This window comes from Phyllostomus hastatus, unplaced genomic scaffold (assembly GCF_019186645.2).
Source record: "Phyllostomus hastatus isolate PE091 unplaced genomic scaffold, TTU_PhHast_1.1 phas_contig_80, whole genome shotgun sequence".
NCBI lineage: Eukaryota > Metazoa > Chordata > Mammalia > Chiroptera > Phyllostomidae > Phyllostomus > Phyllostomus hastatus.
Genome location: NW_025333960.1, coordinates 29,309,299 through 29,322,548, shown reverse-complemented (window position 1 = coordinate 29,322,548; position 13,250 = coordinate 29,309,299). Strand labels below are relative to the sequence as shown.

At 40.2% G+C, this 13,250-nt stretch overlaps 1 protein-coding gene across 2 annotated transcripts in view; it reads right to left on the bottom strand.

Annotated features, from left to right (window-relative positions):
* MAPRE2 (microtubule associated protein RP/EB family member 2) overlaps positions 1 to 13,250 on the bottom strand; it is a 142,392-nt gene that overhangs the window by 112,708 nt on the left and 16,434 nt on the right. For both annotated transcript variants that reach the window (XM_045849628.1, XM_045849626.1), the window contains exon 2: positions 7,084 to 7,145. Coding sequence is in view for 1 of the 2 variants with exons in the window: in XM_045849626.1 (XP_045705582.1) it covers positions 7,084 to 7,145 (62 nt within the window). In the remaining variant the exon portion in view is untranslated. The remainder of the gene's footprint in view (positions 1 to 7,083; positions 7,146 to 13,250) is intronic.

The window sequence follows — 13,250 nt, the reverse complement described above, 5'->3', positions numbered from 1 at the left end:
TGTTAAATATTGATGACCTTTAAGGTTCTACTCTGAATGCCCTTTTCTCACTCTATAATCTTCTTGGGCAATTTTACCTACTGCTTACATGCTAGTGACTCCCCAAGTACACTAGTGGTTCAGTTTTTTGGTTTGGGGGATTGTCCAACCTGTGGCCCACAGGCTGCATACAGCCCAGGATGGCTATGAATGTGGCCCTACACAAAATCGTAAATTTACTGAAAACATTGATATTTGTTTTTTGTGATTAGGTGTCACAGTGTATTTAATATGTGGCCCAGAGATGCCAAAATGCTCGACACCACTGCTCTAGGACATCACAGTCACTCTAAACTCAACATGTTCAATACTGAGCTTCCGATTCTTGCCCTCTTGCTTGTAATGTTCCCTCACCCTGTGTTTCCTATCCGAGTAAATAATACTACCAGACTCCCCACTTACTTATGCCAGGCACCTGGGTATCATATCCTATACCAACCACAGCACTGGCCAAGCTTCCAGGGAGCCCACTGAGTGGTAAAGTCACCAGGTAACTAATTCTTCCTTTGGCATCCTTGAAGCAGGGTCCTTAAAAACTGATGTGTGAAGGACAAGGGTCCTTCACAGGGACCCTCCTCTATATACTGCATTTTGCCATGTGTAATGCACACCTATGTTTTTGTGCATATTATACATGGCATTATTATACCCATGGTATATAATCATATACCCATATATATATTAACTGCAAACCCTCCTTTTCCCCTCAACAATGTGGGCAAAAAAGTGTGCATTATACACGGCAAAACACAGGGTAAAATAGCAACACCTCACCCTGGATTCCCAATAGCACTTTCCATTACTTTATTTTTCTTCTCATCATTGAAATAGTGCTTACTACATAGCAAGCAAGCACTCAATTCATGTATCAAACAAATGAATGAATCCTTGACCTCTCCCTTACTCAGTCATGCCTATTTTGCCTTCTAAATTGTCTTCAAATCCACCCACTTCTCTCTACTCCAGCTGTTACCACCTGAGCCAGATGTTCATCATCACTTACTTTGTCTATTTCTAACCTGGTCGCTTCCTGATTATTTTCCACACAGCTCCCAGGGTGGCCTTTCTAAGATAGTGTAAAACCGGTGGTTTTACTTCTCCACTTAAATACTTCAACTGTCACTTTCAGGATACAACCCACAGTTCTTCATTGGCTTTGCAAGGCCCTTCTGGATCTGTCTATCCAGCCTTATCTTTCACTCTTTCCTTGATGGGGCAGCTTATCAAGGAGTTACTGAACAAGAGTTACTGAAAATCTCTTAATTTTGCTAATAAGTCACATGCATCTCTTATGTTTTTCCTCTCCAGGTCTTTGAAGTTGCTAGTCTTCCTGCCCAAATGATTCCCCCTTCTCTGCAGTACCCCTTCTTAATGCCTGCTAGCTCCTCCTTTTCCTTCAGGTCTTGGAATAGACATCACCATCCCTTGGAAACACCATCTGATTTCTCTGCACTAGTTCTGCTTCACTGTTGCTGCTGGGGCCTCACAGCATCCTGCCCTCCCAGCATAGTGCTTAGCACACTGTATCAGAGCTACCTGTTTCACTAAGGTCCCTACAGTGGCTCATAGCTCCATTGGGCTGAGACCTTGACTTTTTGCTCAAAATGTATCCTTTGTACTTCAATGCCGATGAGGCTATGGTAGATGCTTAATATTCAATATATAATTCTTCATAGAAAGTTTGTCCTGGGACATTTTAAACAACCAAAAAAGTAGAAAAAAATTGCATAACAGTATAATGTACACTCATTTCCAACAGGTATATTTTATAATTGTTAATATTTATCCATATTTTCTTTTTAAAATTTTTATTTATTTATTTATTTTTAGGGAGGGAAGGGAGGGAGATAGATAGATAGATAGAGAGAGAGAGCGAAACATCAATGTGTGGTTGCTGGGGGTCATGGCCTAGCAACCCAGGCATGTACCCTGACTGGGAATAGAACCTGTGACACTTTGATTCACAGGCAACGCTCAATCCACTGAGCTACGCCAGCCAGGGCTTTATCCATATTTTCTTTTTTATCTTTCTATATTTAACAAGTCATTTAAATACAATCACAGAAAAAAATAAATGAATTCTTAAGTTTTACCAAAATGTCCACAAATCATATAAAATAAGCTACAGAAGAAAATAAGAACCATGAATAAAAACCTCTAAATATCTACTTTTGTTAAGTGAAATTCAGATATGAGATCATTAGGCTTTGCACTAGATACTTTAAAAACTGTACCCTCATTCCATCACTTAAATCTCATGAGTCTTAGAAAGTAACCTCATCTGTGAAGAACCAGTAGCTCTAGGCAGGAAAGAGAAACATTCTCTGAGTGCTCATGATGTACCCAACACTTACATTACCTCAAATTATTCCCTCAACAAACTCAAGATGTAATAACTCTGTGAGGTCAAATTATGTGCCCAGATCCTATAGGAGGTAAGGGACAGAAAATTTTAATTTAAGAATTTAAGTATTTTGCTGTGGTCTGAGATGGGTAAGACCACAGTATTTTGCTTGGGTACATATTGTTCTTATGTGCACAAGGAATGCTTATAATTCTCTTTAGTTCCTGTTACCCTATAGTAAAGATGAGGCAGCAAAAAGTCAGAGCAGCAAGTACAGAACAAGTATGTGAGAGTCAGAAGCCAGGGTTCTGGTGCTGTGGCTTGTCACCAAATGTCTGACGACAGGCTAGTCACTCAACTCTTGTCACCCAAAAATGTTCATCTATAAAATGAGTTGGATTAGATTATTATTCAGGTTCTTTTCAGCTGCTTAAAATACAAAACACACATGAGAAAGTAATTCCTAGCAGTCTTCAGCTGGTGAGGGCCAGGAGAGAGGGTCTTGCCGATCCCATGCATTCTCAGTACCAGCACGTACTGGGGGTACTCACTGTAAATGGAGGCCAATTTTAATTGAAATGTCGGTCGGTTCAACTAGAATAACCTTCAAACTTCCAGAGGCAGACCTCCCACAGGCTCTGACAATAACTGATGATGAAGATTGCCCCAAAAGAAGAGCCATGGAAAAGCTGTCATCAAAGGAAACCCCAGTGGACACTCCACCAGCAGTGAGTGAGGGTTCCTTTTTCTCCACAACCTCTCCAACACTTGTTACTACCTGTTTTGAAAACAGTTTGCTGGTTCAGTCCTCAAAAAACTAAAAGTAGAGTTACCATATGACCCAGCAATCCCTCTTCTGGATATCTACCTGAAAAACTCTCAAACATTTACTCACAAAGATATGCATGCCCCTGCTCTCACTATAGCATTATTCACGGTGGCTAGGACATGGAGACAACCAAGTGTCCTTCGATAGATGATTGGATAAAGAAGAGGTGGTACGCATGTGCATGCATGCACACACATGCACACATGCGCGCGCACACACACACACACACACACACACACATACACACAATATGGAATGCTACTCAGCCATAAGATAAAATACTGCCATTTGCTACAATATGGATGAACCTTGAAGATATTACAGTAAGTGAAATAAGTCAGTCAGAAAAAGCTAAGAAGCATACAATTTCACTCATATGTGGGACATAAAACTGGAACTCAGAGACACAGACAACAGTGTGGTGGTTATCAGAGGGAAGGGGGTGCGGAGGGCAGTAGAGGGTAAAGGGGGCCAAATATATGGTGACAGAAGGTGATTTCACCATGGGTAATGGGCACAGAATGCGATACACAGATCAGGTGTCACAGTAATGCACAATTGAACCTATATGACCCTGTTAACCGATGTCACCCCCATACATTTAAAGAAAGGAAACCCCACTTCATCCCTACCCCCACGTGTCCTCTGCCAGACAAGCTGTCCTCCTTGTCACACTCAGGATTTTTTTAAAGGCTCTCTACGTCACCAGATAGTAAGTCTAAGAACTCTGTCTTATTCACCTTCCTATCTCTAGCTTTTAGTATTTGGCAATTAATAAAGGCTTATAAAATGAATGGCAAAGGTCACCACCTCTGCATACCCCAATACAACTTACTTTCAAGGCTTGGCTTAGATGCCATTGTACCTCCTCTACCCCTCCCAAACTCCCATAACATTGTGCCTGTATTTCTCCTGTGGTGTGTTGACTTTCTATATCTGATTATAGGTATTTATGTATCGGTCTTCATTTCCTAATAAGGGCACATTCTGAGACCAAAGCTATCCCTTACTGACCACTGAAACCCCGCTGCTGAAATCCTGCGATACCTAGCTCACAATAGGCTCTCAGTAAATGTTTGTGGAATGAACACATTGTTCACCTCTGTGTGTGTGTGTGTATGTATGTATATATATGTGTGTATATATTATATATATATATCTCAAAGCAATTAGCACAATCCTTTACATATAGCCGTTCAATAAATATTATGGAAATAAATGCTGTTTCTGATAAAGTTGTGGTGAGACTGGTACCTCAAATTGCATATGTTTGTAAATGTACTCCAGATCTTTTGGGGAAACATATGATAAACTGATTATGATGATTATATCCTTTAATAATAATCTTAAGGAAATAGACAGACAAAACAAAACAAAAACCCCAAGGTAAACTGAACCAAATCAACCTAACCAAATCAACAATGTCTAGAAAAATTAGTGTAGAGTTTTTAGGTGAAAAGTTGGAAAGTGTTATGGCATGTTGGTAGAACACACAGTGCTATTCGGCTATTCTAGCAACAGTTCTGAGGATGCATACAAGGTGCTTGCGAGCACTGCTTGGTAAAACGCAGAGCCCATGAGCACTGTGACACCCACTGCAGAAAAATAGGGATACTTATGGAAAAAGCAAACATGCAAAAATAAAAAATAGTTCTTTTGGATGATGTTACAGGTGATTTTCTTACCCCCCTCCCCAAATTTTCCTTTAAGTGTATTGTCTTTGTATAAAAATTTTGATATAGTCAACATTAACCTTTCTTTCATGAGGCTATATTTTCTATAGACAGTTATTTAGTGAGGACCAAAGCATGGCATTAAATTGTCTACTAAGTCGTTTTTGCTCCAGTGCACTGTTCTAGAGTTCAGGTGGTGGCTGAATAGGGATGCCGTTCTGTGTCATGAGACATACGGCAGGGGCATGTTGTACAGGGTACAGAAATGGATTTGAATGAGAAGCAACCAGCTAGGCCCAGCGAAGGAATCTCATGAAGCCTTACAACTGATAAAGAGATTACTCCCTCAAAGAAACTATAAATATTAGCTCATGAAAGGGTGAAGTAAAGAGGTTGCAACCGAGGAGGTATGTGAAGAGGAGAGGAATTAAGAGTGGCTGCCTTCTTTGTTCTCTTTTGTTCTCTAGCATTTCTTACCCCCTTATCATCTATTATCTCACAGGAGTCTATAAACGATGACCTGTTTTTGCAAATAAACTTTTATTGGAATACAGCCAGGCCCATTCTCTCATGTAGTGTATACAGCTGTTTTCGCACTACAAGGAGTCAAACAGTTGTGACAGAGACTGGATAGCTCACCAAGCAGGACATATTTACTGTGGTTCTTTACAGAAAAAGAGGCATTTGTCCTGTAGCCTCAGGTATACAAAGACACCAATAAACAGATACCCGATTTAAGTATTAGGCTGCCTTTTTCCATTACTTTTTCTTCAAACATGCCAACCTGGAAGACATGGAAATTATATAATATATCATCCAAACGAAGATATTTTGAGGGTAAAAGAAGGTGCTAAACAGACCATACACAAGCACAACAGAAGTAAACCAGGACTACCCCAGACGCCAGACGTGCGCGCTCCCCACCAGAAGGGCTGGTACACAGAGCAGATTTCAAAGGGCACTCAGCATCTGTTCAGGAACTGCTTTTATGTGCACAAAGGAAGCTTAGGTGGCTCCTCTTCTTGGTCTTCCTATTTCACTTGCCCTCAGATGCCTTCCACTGCCCCTGTCCCCACTCTGCTCTAGAGCCAGCTCTGGTCCTGGGAAAGTCCAGCTATTCAGACACCACTCATGGGGCAGTATTTCCTTTTTCATTAGAGCAAAAGGGGAAAAGTTTACTCATCTTATTTAAATAAATTATTTCAATTGAATACATATAATTTTGTACCTGAATATCTCACTTTAGGAGAAGAATTTTAGGTTTCCTCTCTAAAATAATTTATTTAAAAATGATCAGCAACCATACCATTTATCACAAAGAAACCTCAAGACAAATATGGTATATTATCCATTGATTTGAGCTTTTAATATTCACGAAGAGTTTAACAAATTATTTACGAGTGTTCTAATTTTATCATTTCAGAATGAGAACCAAAAGAAAACAACATATACACCCCACGCTCCTTTTCTTCCCCTAGTAAAAAAGTTTGATGCTGTGGGGAAAAAAGAAGTAAAACAAAGGATGTTTGGAGCACCTTTGATGAAATCTAGGACGCTATACTTCGTGAGACTGTTCTCTGAACAATAATAGCTGACAGCTTTGAAACCTCCCTAGATGGCTTTCCAAATATTGCCATCTGGTGGCATGTTAGTTAATTGTTCCTTTGTTCTGGGGAGCTCCTGAACTGAACCTTGAAGACAGGGTTAGACAGAGACTCAGAGCACCAGCAGGAAATCACTGAAGGTCGAACTACTGTCTCAAACACAAATCCCAGACTGAAAACATGAGGCATCGCAGGCCTTCATCCCCTTCCCAAGGTACCCATCTCTACTGAAAAGGCAACAGAGCAGATGCCTTGACTTTCAACAAGATTAGGTGATCACTTACAGTTAGAAATGCCATGAGGTCGGTTGACTATATCTTAATATTCTCTTCCTCCACTTATCATTAATTAGAACTCTAAAATTAAACTTTAACTGACCATTTTTAGAAGAATTGCTGACAGAAGTTAATTAGCCCTCAGTACACATGAGAAATGGAATATAGTTTGGAAGATAATGTTTTAACGAAGCGTGTTTACTCAAATGTTTGCTTTAGTTGTATAGTGCAAATTGGAGAATAAATTTGGTCTAAAGGCATTAACAGTACTCCAATTTCATCTCTAAGTCACACAACCCAACTCGAGTTTGAACCTTACCTTGAGCATGCAGGCTCTCTCCCCGGCTGTCGCGACCAACTGCTCCTCTGAGAGGTGGGGTGCTGGGATAGTGAAAATGAAAAAACAAATTAAGAGCGAGCATTTAATATGATGAAAACATAGGAGCAAAGAGTTATAAATTAGTTCATTGGGCGTGGCCAGCAATGCAAAAGGAAATTAAAGAAAACACTCACACAAAATATCCAAATTTAGCTGATTTTACCATGAGAGAGATTGAACAAAGGGGTTATCCATCTATATCATTAAATCTATTCTTAGGTCGACTTATTGTAGTTTGTGAATATTTAGTATAATATCAGTCCTATGGAGATATTTGTTTTTCACCTTCCCACTCCGCCCCCTGATCATCTGACGTGATGAGAATCATATAACCCAGGACACAGTGCCTCTTGTGCGGTGTCAGATGCCAAAACCAATTAAAATGCTGACTTCCCCAAACGTAGGTTAATTTGCAGGTTTTATATGTAGTATCAACACAGACTTAGTCTTTTAGTCAAAAGATTTGTGTTTATTTTTTACAGGATAAGTATTAGCAACAATATCAGGATCAAACTTCAAAATATGTATACCCACAAGTAAAAATTTACTTCCTTTATGTAAATAAACTACTTCTCTTTACAACACACTGTGGCTAAAGGATAAGACGATACAGTGATGAAGGGCAGATCCAGCTCTAGAGGCTGAGAAATGTGTGTGCCCTCCAGGTTCTGAGGGTCCAGTGTTAGGGGCAGGGGGACAAAAACTGAGGAGACTCAGGCGGATGCTGCTAACAAGGAGCTGAGCTGCATGTACGCAGGATCCTTAATAGTCTTCCCACGACCCCAAGAAACAAATTAGAAATGACCCCACCCCACCTTCCCCTGAACGTTGCTCCTCTGTGTTTTCTGTATATAGCCACTTTAAAAATGTCCTTGGTGCCTAGTTTAAAATCAATTGTATAAAAATAAAATATCTGTGGGCAATCCAACACAATGTGATTAATCCCAGACATAGTTCTGGAGATGTCAGTGAGAGACAGATTTTAAGAAAGTGAGGAAGGAGGTATTTTACACTTTTTTGATAGGGGAAAGAGGGGATGGTAAAAGAAAAAAATTGCAAATAAAATGGTAAGTGCTGAGAGTGTAAAGGTAAAGGTGACAGCTGAATTTTCAATGTTACACTGTTCAATAAGGGATCTCAAAAGTAATTTATAAAATCTAGATTATTTAAAACCCAGAAAATTTCACATGATTGGTTTCAAGAACTGCACTCTAGTAACCTGACATTTTTTTTCCTTTAGATAGAACAGGTAGAATTTCTTTATGTGTTTGATAGCAGAATTTAATTTTATGGATATTTCACATTTTTCTTCCATAATCTAATGAAGTTGATAAAATGGAAAAAAAATCAAGTTTAAGAAAATCTGTTCTCATCCTGTCAATTTCTTTCCCTAAATCTTCCAATCAGAATAAAGTTGCCTTGGCTGGTGTGGCTTAGTTGGTTGGAGTGTTGACCCGTAGAATGAAGGTCATGGGTTTGATTCTGGGTCAGGGCACATACCCAAGTTGTGGGTGTGATCCCTGGTCGGGGCATGTACAAGAAGGCAATCAATTGATGTTTCCCTTTCACATTGATGTATTCTCTCTTTCTCTCTCTCTCCCACCCGCTCTCTCCAAAAACAATGAAAAAAATATTGTCAGGTGAGGATTACAAAGAAAAAAAAGAATAAATATTTCATCTGTGCTCTTTGCCTAGTAACATAGCTGCTGGGTACTAGGGGAAACATTGGCCACCAAGCTGGGAAGCAAGAGCATATGGTTCCTAGTTTATCTATAAACCAGATAATTAGCCCTTAGAAAATTCAGGGCTGGCCATGCACAATTGGCTTTTTTCTGTTCTCTGACAACAGCCCATTGCTAATTTTCCAACAGCTGCAATGGATCTGTTTGGAGAAGAATGAGATCCATTTATTGAACACCCCTGCAAAAGTCATTTCACATATTTTATCTAATTTAATCCTCAGAGCCATCTTATTACAAAGGAAAAAACTGAAACTCAGAGTAGTGGAGTAATTTGCCCGATATCATGCAGCCAGATTCTAACTGAGTCTGACAGGCTCCAGTATCAGCTCTCTCACCCACATCAGGCTACCTGAAAAGCCAGGCCCTTGCCACTGATTTGAGACACCTGGAGAGCTATGGCTCCAGGATACAGTAGCTGCTCAATAAGACAGTGTGCTGAGGGTGGAGGTCTAGGGTACCCTCTAGTCTGGGTGGCAGGGGAGGTGACAGTTTTTTCTGTGGTGTTTGGCAGGTGTAGAGCAGTTACTGTCCAAGAGTTTCACACTTTAAATGAAGATTAACTCAAAATGGATCATTACATAAATATAAAATGTAAGGATTATGAAATGTTCAGGAAAGAAAGAGAAATCTTTGGAATCTCAGGCTTGGCAAAGAGTTCTTAGCTTTGACCCCCAAAACACAACCCACAAAAGGGAAAATTGCTAAATTGGATTTCATCAAAATTTAGAACTTTGCCCATGTGAAGGAGAAGTAAACAGAAGGTATAAATTGGGAGAATATATTTGCAAACTACATATCTGACAAAGGACTAGTATTTAGAATTAAGAACTCCCCAAACTGAACAGTAAAAAAACCAATTGGAAAATGGGCAAAACACATGAAGAGACACTTCACTGAGGAGAATGTATAGACAGCAAATAAGCACATGAATTGACAGTGTCGCTAGCCAATAGCTAAGAGAAAATGAAGAACCATAATGAGCTATCACTATACATTTCATCAGAATGGCTAAAATAAACCACGACAACATGACACACTGATGAGGATGAGAAGAACCTAGATCACTCATATATTGCTGGTAAGAACGTACAATGGTTCAGCTACTCCGGAAAACATTTGACTTAAAAACAAAAACTTAAACATGTAATTACTTGCAACCCACTAATTTTACCCTAGGAATTTTTCCAGAGAAGTTAAGATGTATGTTTATAGCAGATTTTTCTATAGTGGTCAACTGCTGGAGACAACTCAGATATCCTTCAACAGGTTAGTGGTTGAACAAACTGTGGTATGTCCATCCATCCTTACCAGGGAATATTACTCATCCATAAAAAGTAGCCAACTATTGATATTTACAAAAACCTGGGTGAATTTCTAGAGAATTATGCTGAGTGAAAAAAGCCCACTCCATAGGTTATAAATTGTGTGATTCCATTCATCTCACATTCTCGAAATGAGAAAACGATAGAAATGGAATGTAGGTTAGTGGTTGCCAGGGGCTAAGGAGGGAAAAGGGCATGTATGGCTGTAAAAGGTCAACATGAGGGATTCTTGTGGTGATAAAAATGTTTTGTATTGGGAACCTGTATGGATGTCAGTATCCTGGTTAACACTGTAGCACAGATGTTCAAGGTGTTACCACGGAGGGGAACTGAATTAAGGGTAGATGACATACCTCTGTATTGTTTCTTACAACTCATGTTAATGTATAATTGTCTCAAAATGAAAAGTTTAATTAAAAAAATCAGGAGACTGGACAGCAATTAGAATTGAACAAGATAACTCCTTTCTTTTAGTTTCTTTTTCAGAAAAGCAGTGGGCAAGATAGGGTCAGGAATTTGCTCTACTTTGCACAGATCCAAGAAAGTAAAAAAGTCTCACCTCCTATTTTAGGATTCAGAAACCACTGCCAACAATCTGTTGGCCAAGTTTGCCTACTGGAAATTTTCTCTTCTGTTATTCCTTCTCCTATATTTACCTTCGAGGTTCTTCATTAAAATGGACAATTTTGATACAAATACCTACACTCAAAATCAGAAGTGACTTCTAACTAGCGTTATGATAACTCTGCATTTTGGAAATGACCTTTCATACCTTCCCGTTTATGCTGTTCCCCAATTTCCAAAATTCCCACATCTTATTATTTGCACAGGAACAGACTTTTATCCTTGGTGGTTTTCATGGGTGCGAAGGCAGGTGTTCCATAGTCTAACCTGGGTCGTGCACTAACCCCCCACATACAGAGGGGCTTGCAGAGCTCCCTTCGTGCTAGGAGAGACCACGTGTGCTTTTCCTCTTCTCACTGTGATCACTAACTAGCTGGCTCCTCAGAAAGGAGCAGCCTTAAGCCAGACGCTTTCTCTGGGCTTGTTGGCTTTGTTTTCACTGGAAAGACCAAATATCTTTGTTAGGACAAGAGTCATGACATGGTCAAACCCTTTAACAAAGCACATTCTTCATTTCTACAGAAGCTCATTTTCCCTCATCCTCTAGAAATTGCAAATCCTCTTTCTTTAAACAAACTAGTAATTCTAGCCACCCCCTAACCCTCTCCCCCATGCTGCTTTTTGTGTAACCATAAAGCCACAGGCCCATAACAGACATATCAGAATGAAACAAAAAAAGGTTGTAAAAATATTTGCAGTCATGTCATGCCATTGAAAAAGTTAGGAGCTCTCTCTTTCTTTAGAGCTATGCATCTAGTTAATTAGCTTCTGATCAACACAAGGTTAAAGCATTCTCCTCACAAAGACACAGGAATTACTGCCTCCCCAGCTGCTCCCAGCTTTTCCAAGAGAACACCCTTGGGACCTGAAATCCGTTTTTTCCTCTCAGGAGTTGACTAGGCTATCTTTGGATTTTCCAAATGAACTGTATCCTAAATTCCAAACTTCCCCCACCCCCCCACCCCCCGCCCCTCTTAGAGATATCGAATCACTCTGGTTGTATATTACATTCTTTAGTGTGGGAGGCCCACAGCTTTCTAGGAATAAAGCAGCTTGTAAGCATTAACAGAAGGTCACAGGCTATTAATCCTTAGGGTGATCTTACTGGATAAGAGCCTTCCAGGGAGCCCTGCCTGCACCAGCACCTCCTCAATTAGTGGTCTCAGGGTGGGGGTTGGGCTCAGGGCCTTCCCAGGGGCAGCAGAGGGGGTGGGGGCAAGAGTCTGCCCTTGGGAAGGGGGGGGACTGTCAGGAAGCAGAGCTGAGCACACACCAGGGAAACCAAAACCCAATGAGAGTATCTGGCAAATAAAGGGGGCCAAATATCCCTGAATCTGGAGTATTGCACGTGGTATAAAACATTTCTTTCCTTAAGAAAGGCAAACTATTGAATGACCTGTATTGTGTGTTCAAGGGCTTTTGAAAAATTTTAGCTGGCAGACAATGGGATTTTGGTGGTATATGTTAAGAATAGTAATGACGTTATCAAGTTATGGTTCTGTGATTTGGGCATCTACAAAAATAAAATAATCCTTGGAAACTATCTAATGTGATGGCTTTAATTAAATGGAAATCCAGTACTTTCATTCAAACTGAGCTAACCACCCTCTTCTCAGAATCCTCCTTTATCCATCTGCTACTTCCCATAGTAGTCAGAGATTGCCCTTTCCATTCTGGAGTGGAATATTCATAGTGCTAAATATACAAAGGTAAAGTTCTAAGGAGAAAAAGAACATGAGACAAACTACATACGTGAGAAAGACCATGTGCATTATCATTCTGAGAAGTTTATGATAATTACTTTCATTCATGCCTATTTTTTCATATTTACCTATTCTTAATCAGATATCCTTGACCATAAAGCAGGTGGAACGAAGAATGGCTCCCTTCCTCCTGGGTGTGATGGATAAGGAACTAGCCGAATGGCTATGTGACAGGAAGCAGCGCAGAGAGAATGGTGTCAGATTCACTTTCAGAGTCCAGGGTTCAGATTTAGCGTTTGGGTCACAGCAGAAACCATGCTTTCCATTTGTCCTATCTTTATAGTCTGTTATTCCTTTGACCATCCAAAGAAGTGGACACAGTAACATTTAAAATGTGCACGGGGTAACATGTGACATCTGAGCAAGAATGACAGTGCCCAGAGGGTTCCTCTGACCTCCCTCAAAAGATAGGTAACCATGGTGTAATTCCTGTGTTTTAAGCCTATTTTTTCTTCTTGTCCTTGCATGCTCTGGTGCCTTAGGCAGGCGGGTGCCACTTGCGTGGGTGTCGGTAACAGTGCAGCTATGTGAAACCATCGGATACAGTCTTTCTCGTCTCTGCCTATATTTGGGGCAGCGCAATACAGCTCACGCCAGATGGGGTTAGTAGCTCTGCTTTTCCCACATCTTCCTTTATGCAACAGGGTAAGATGCCT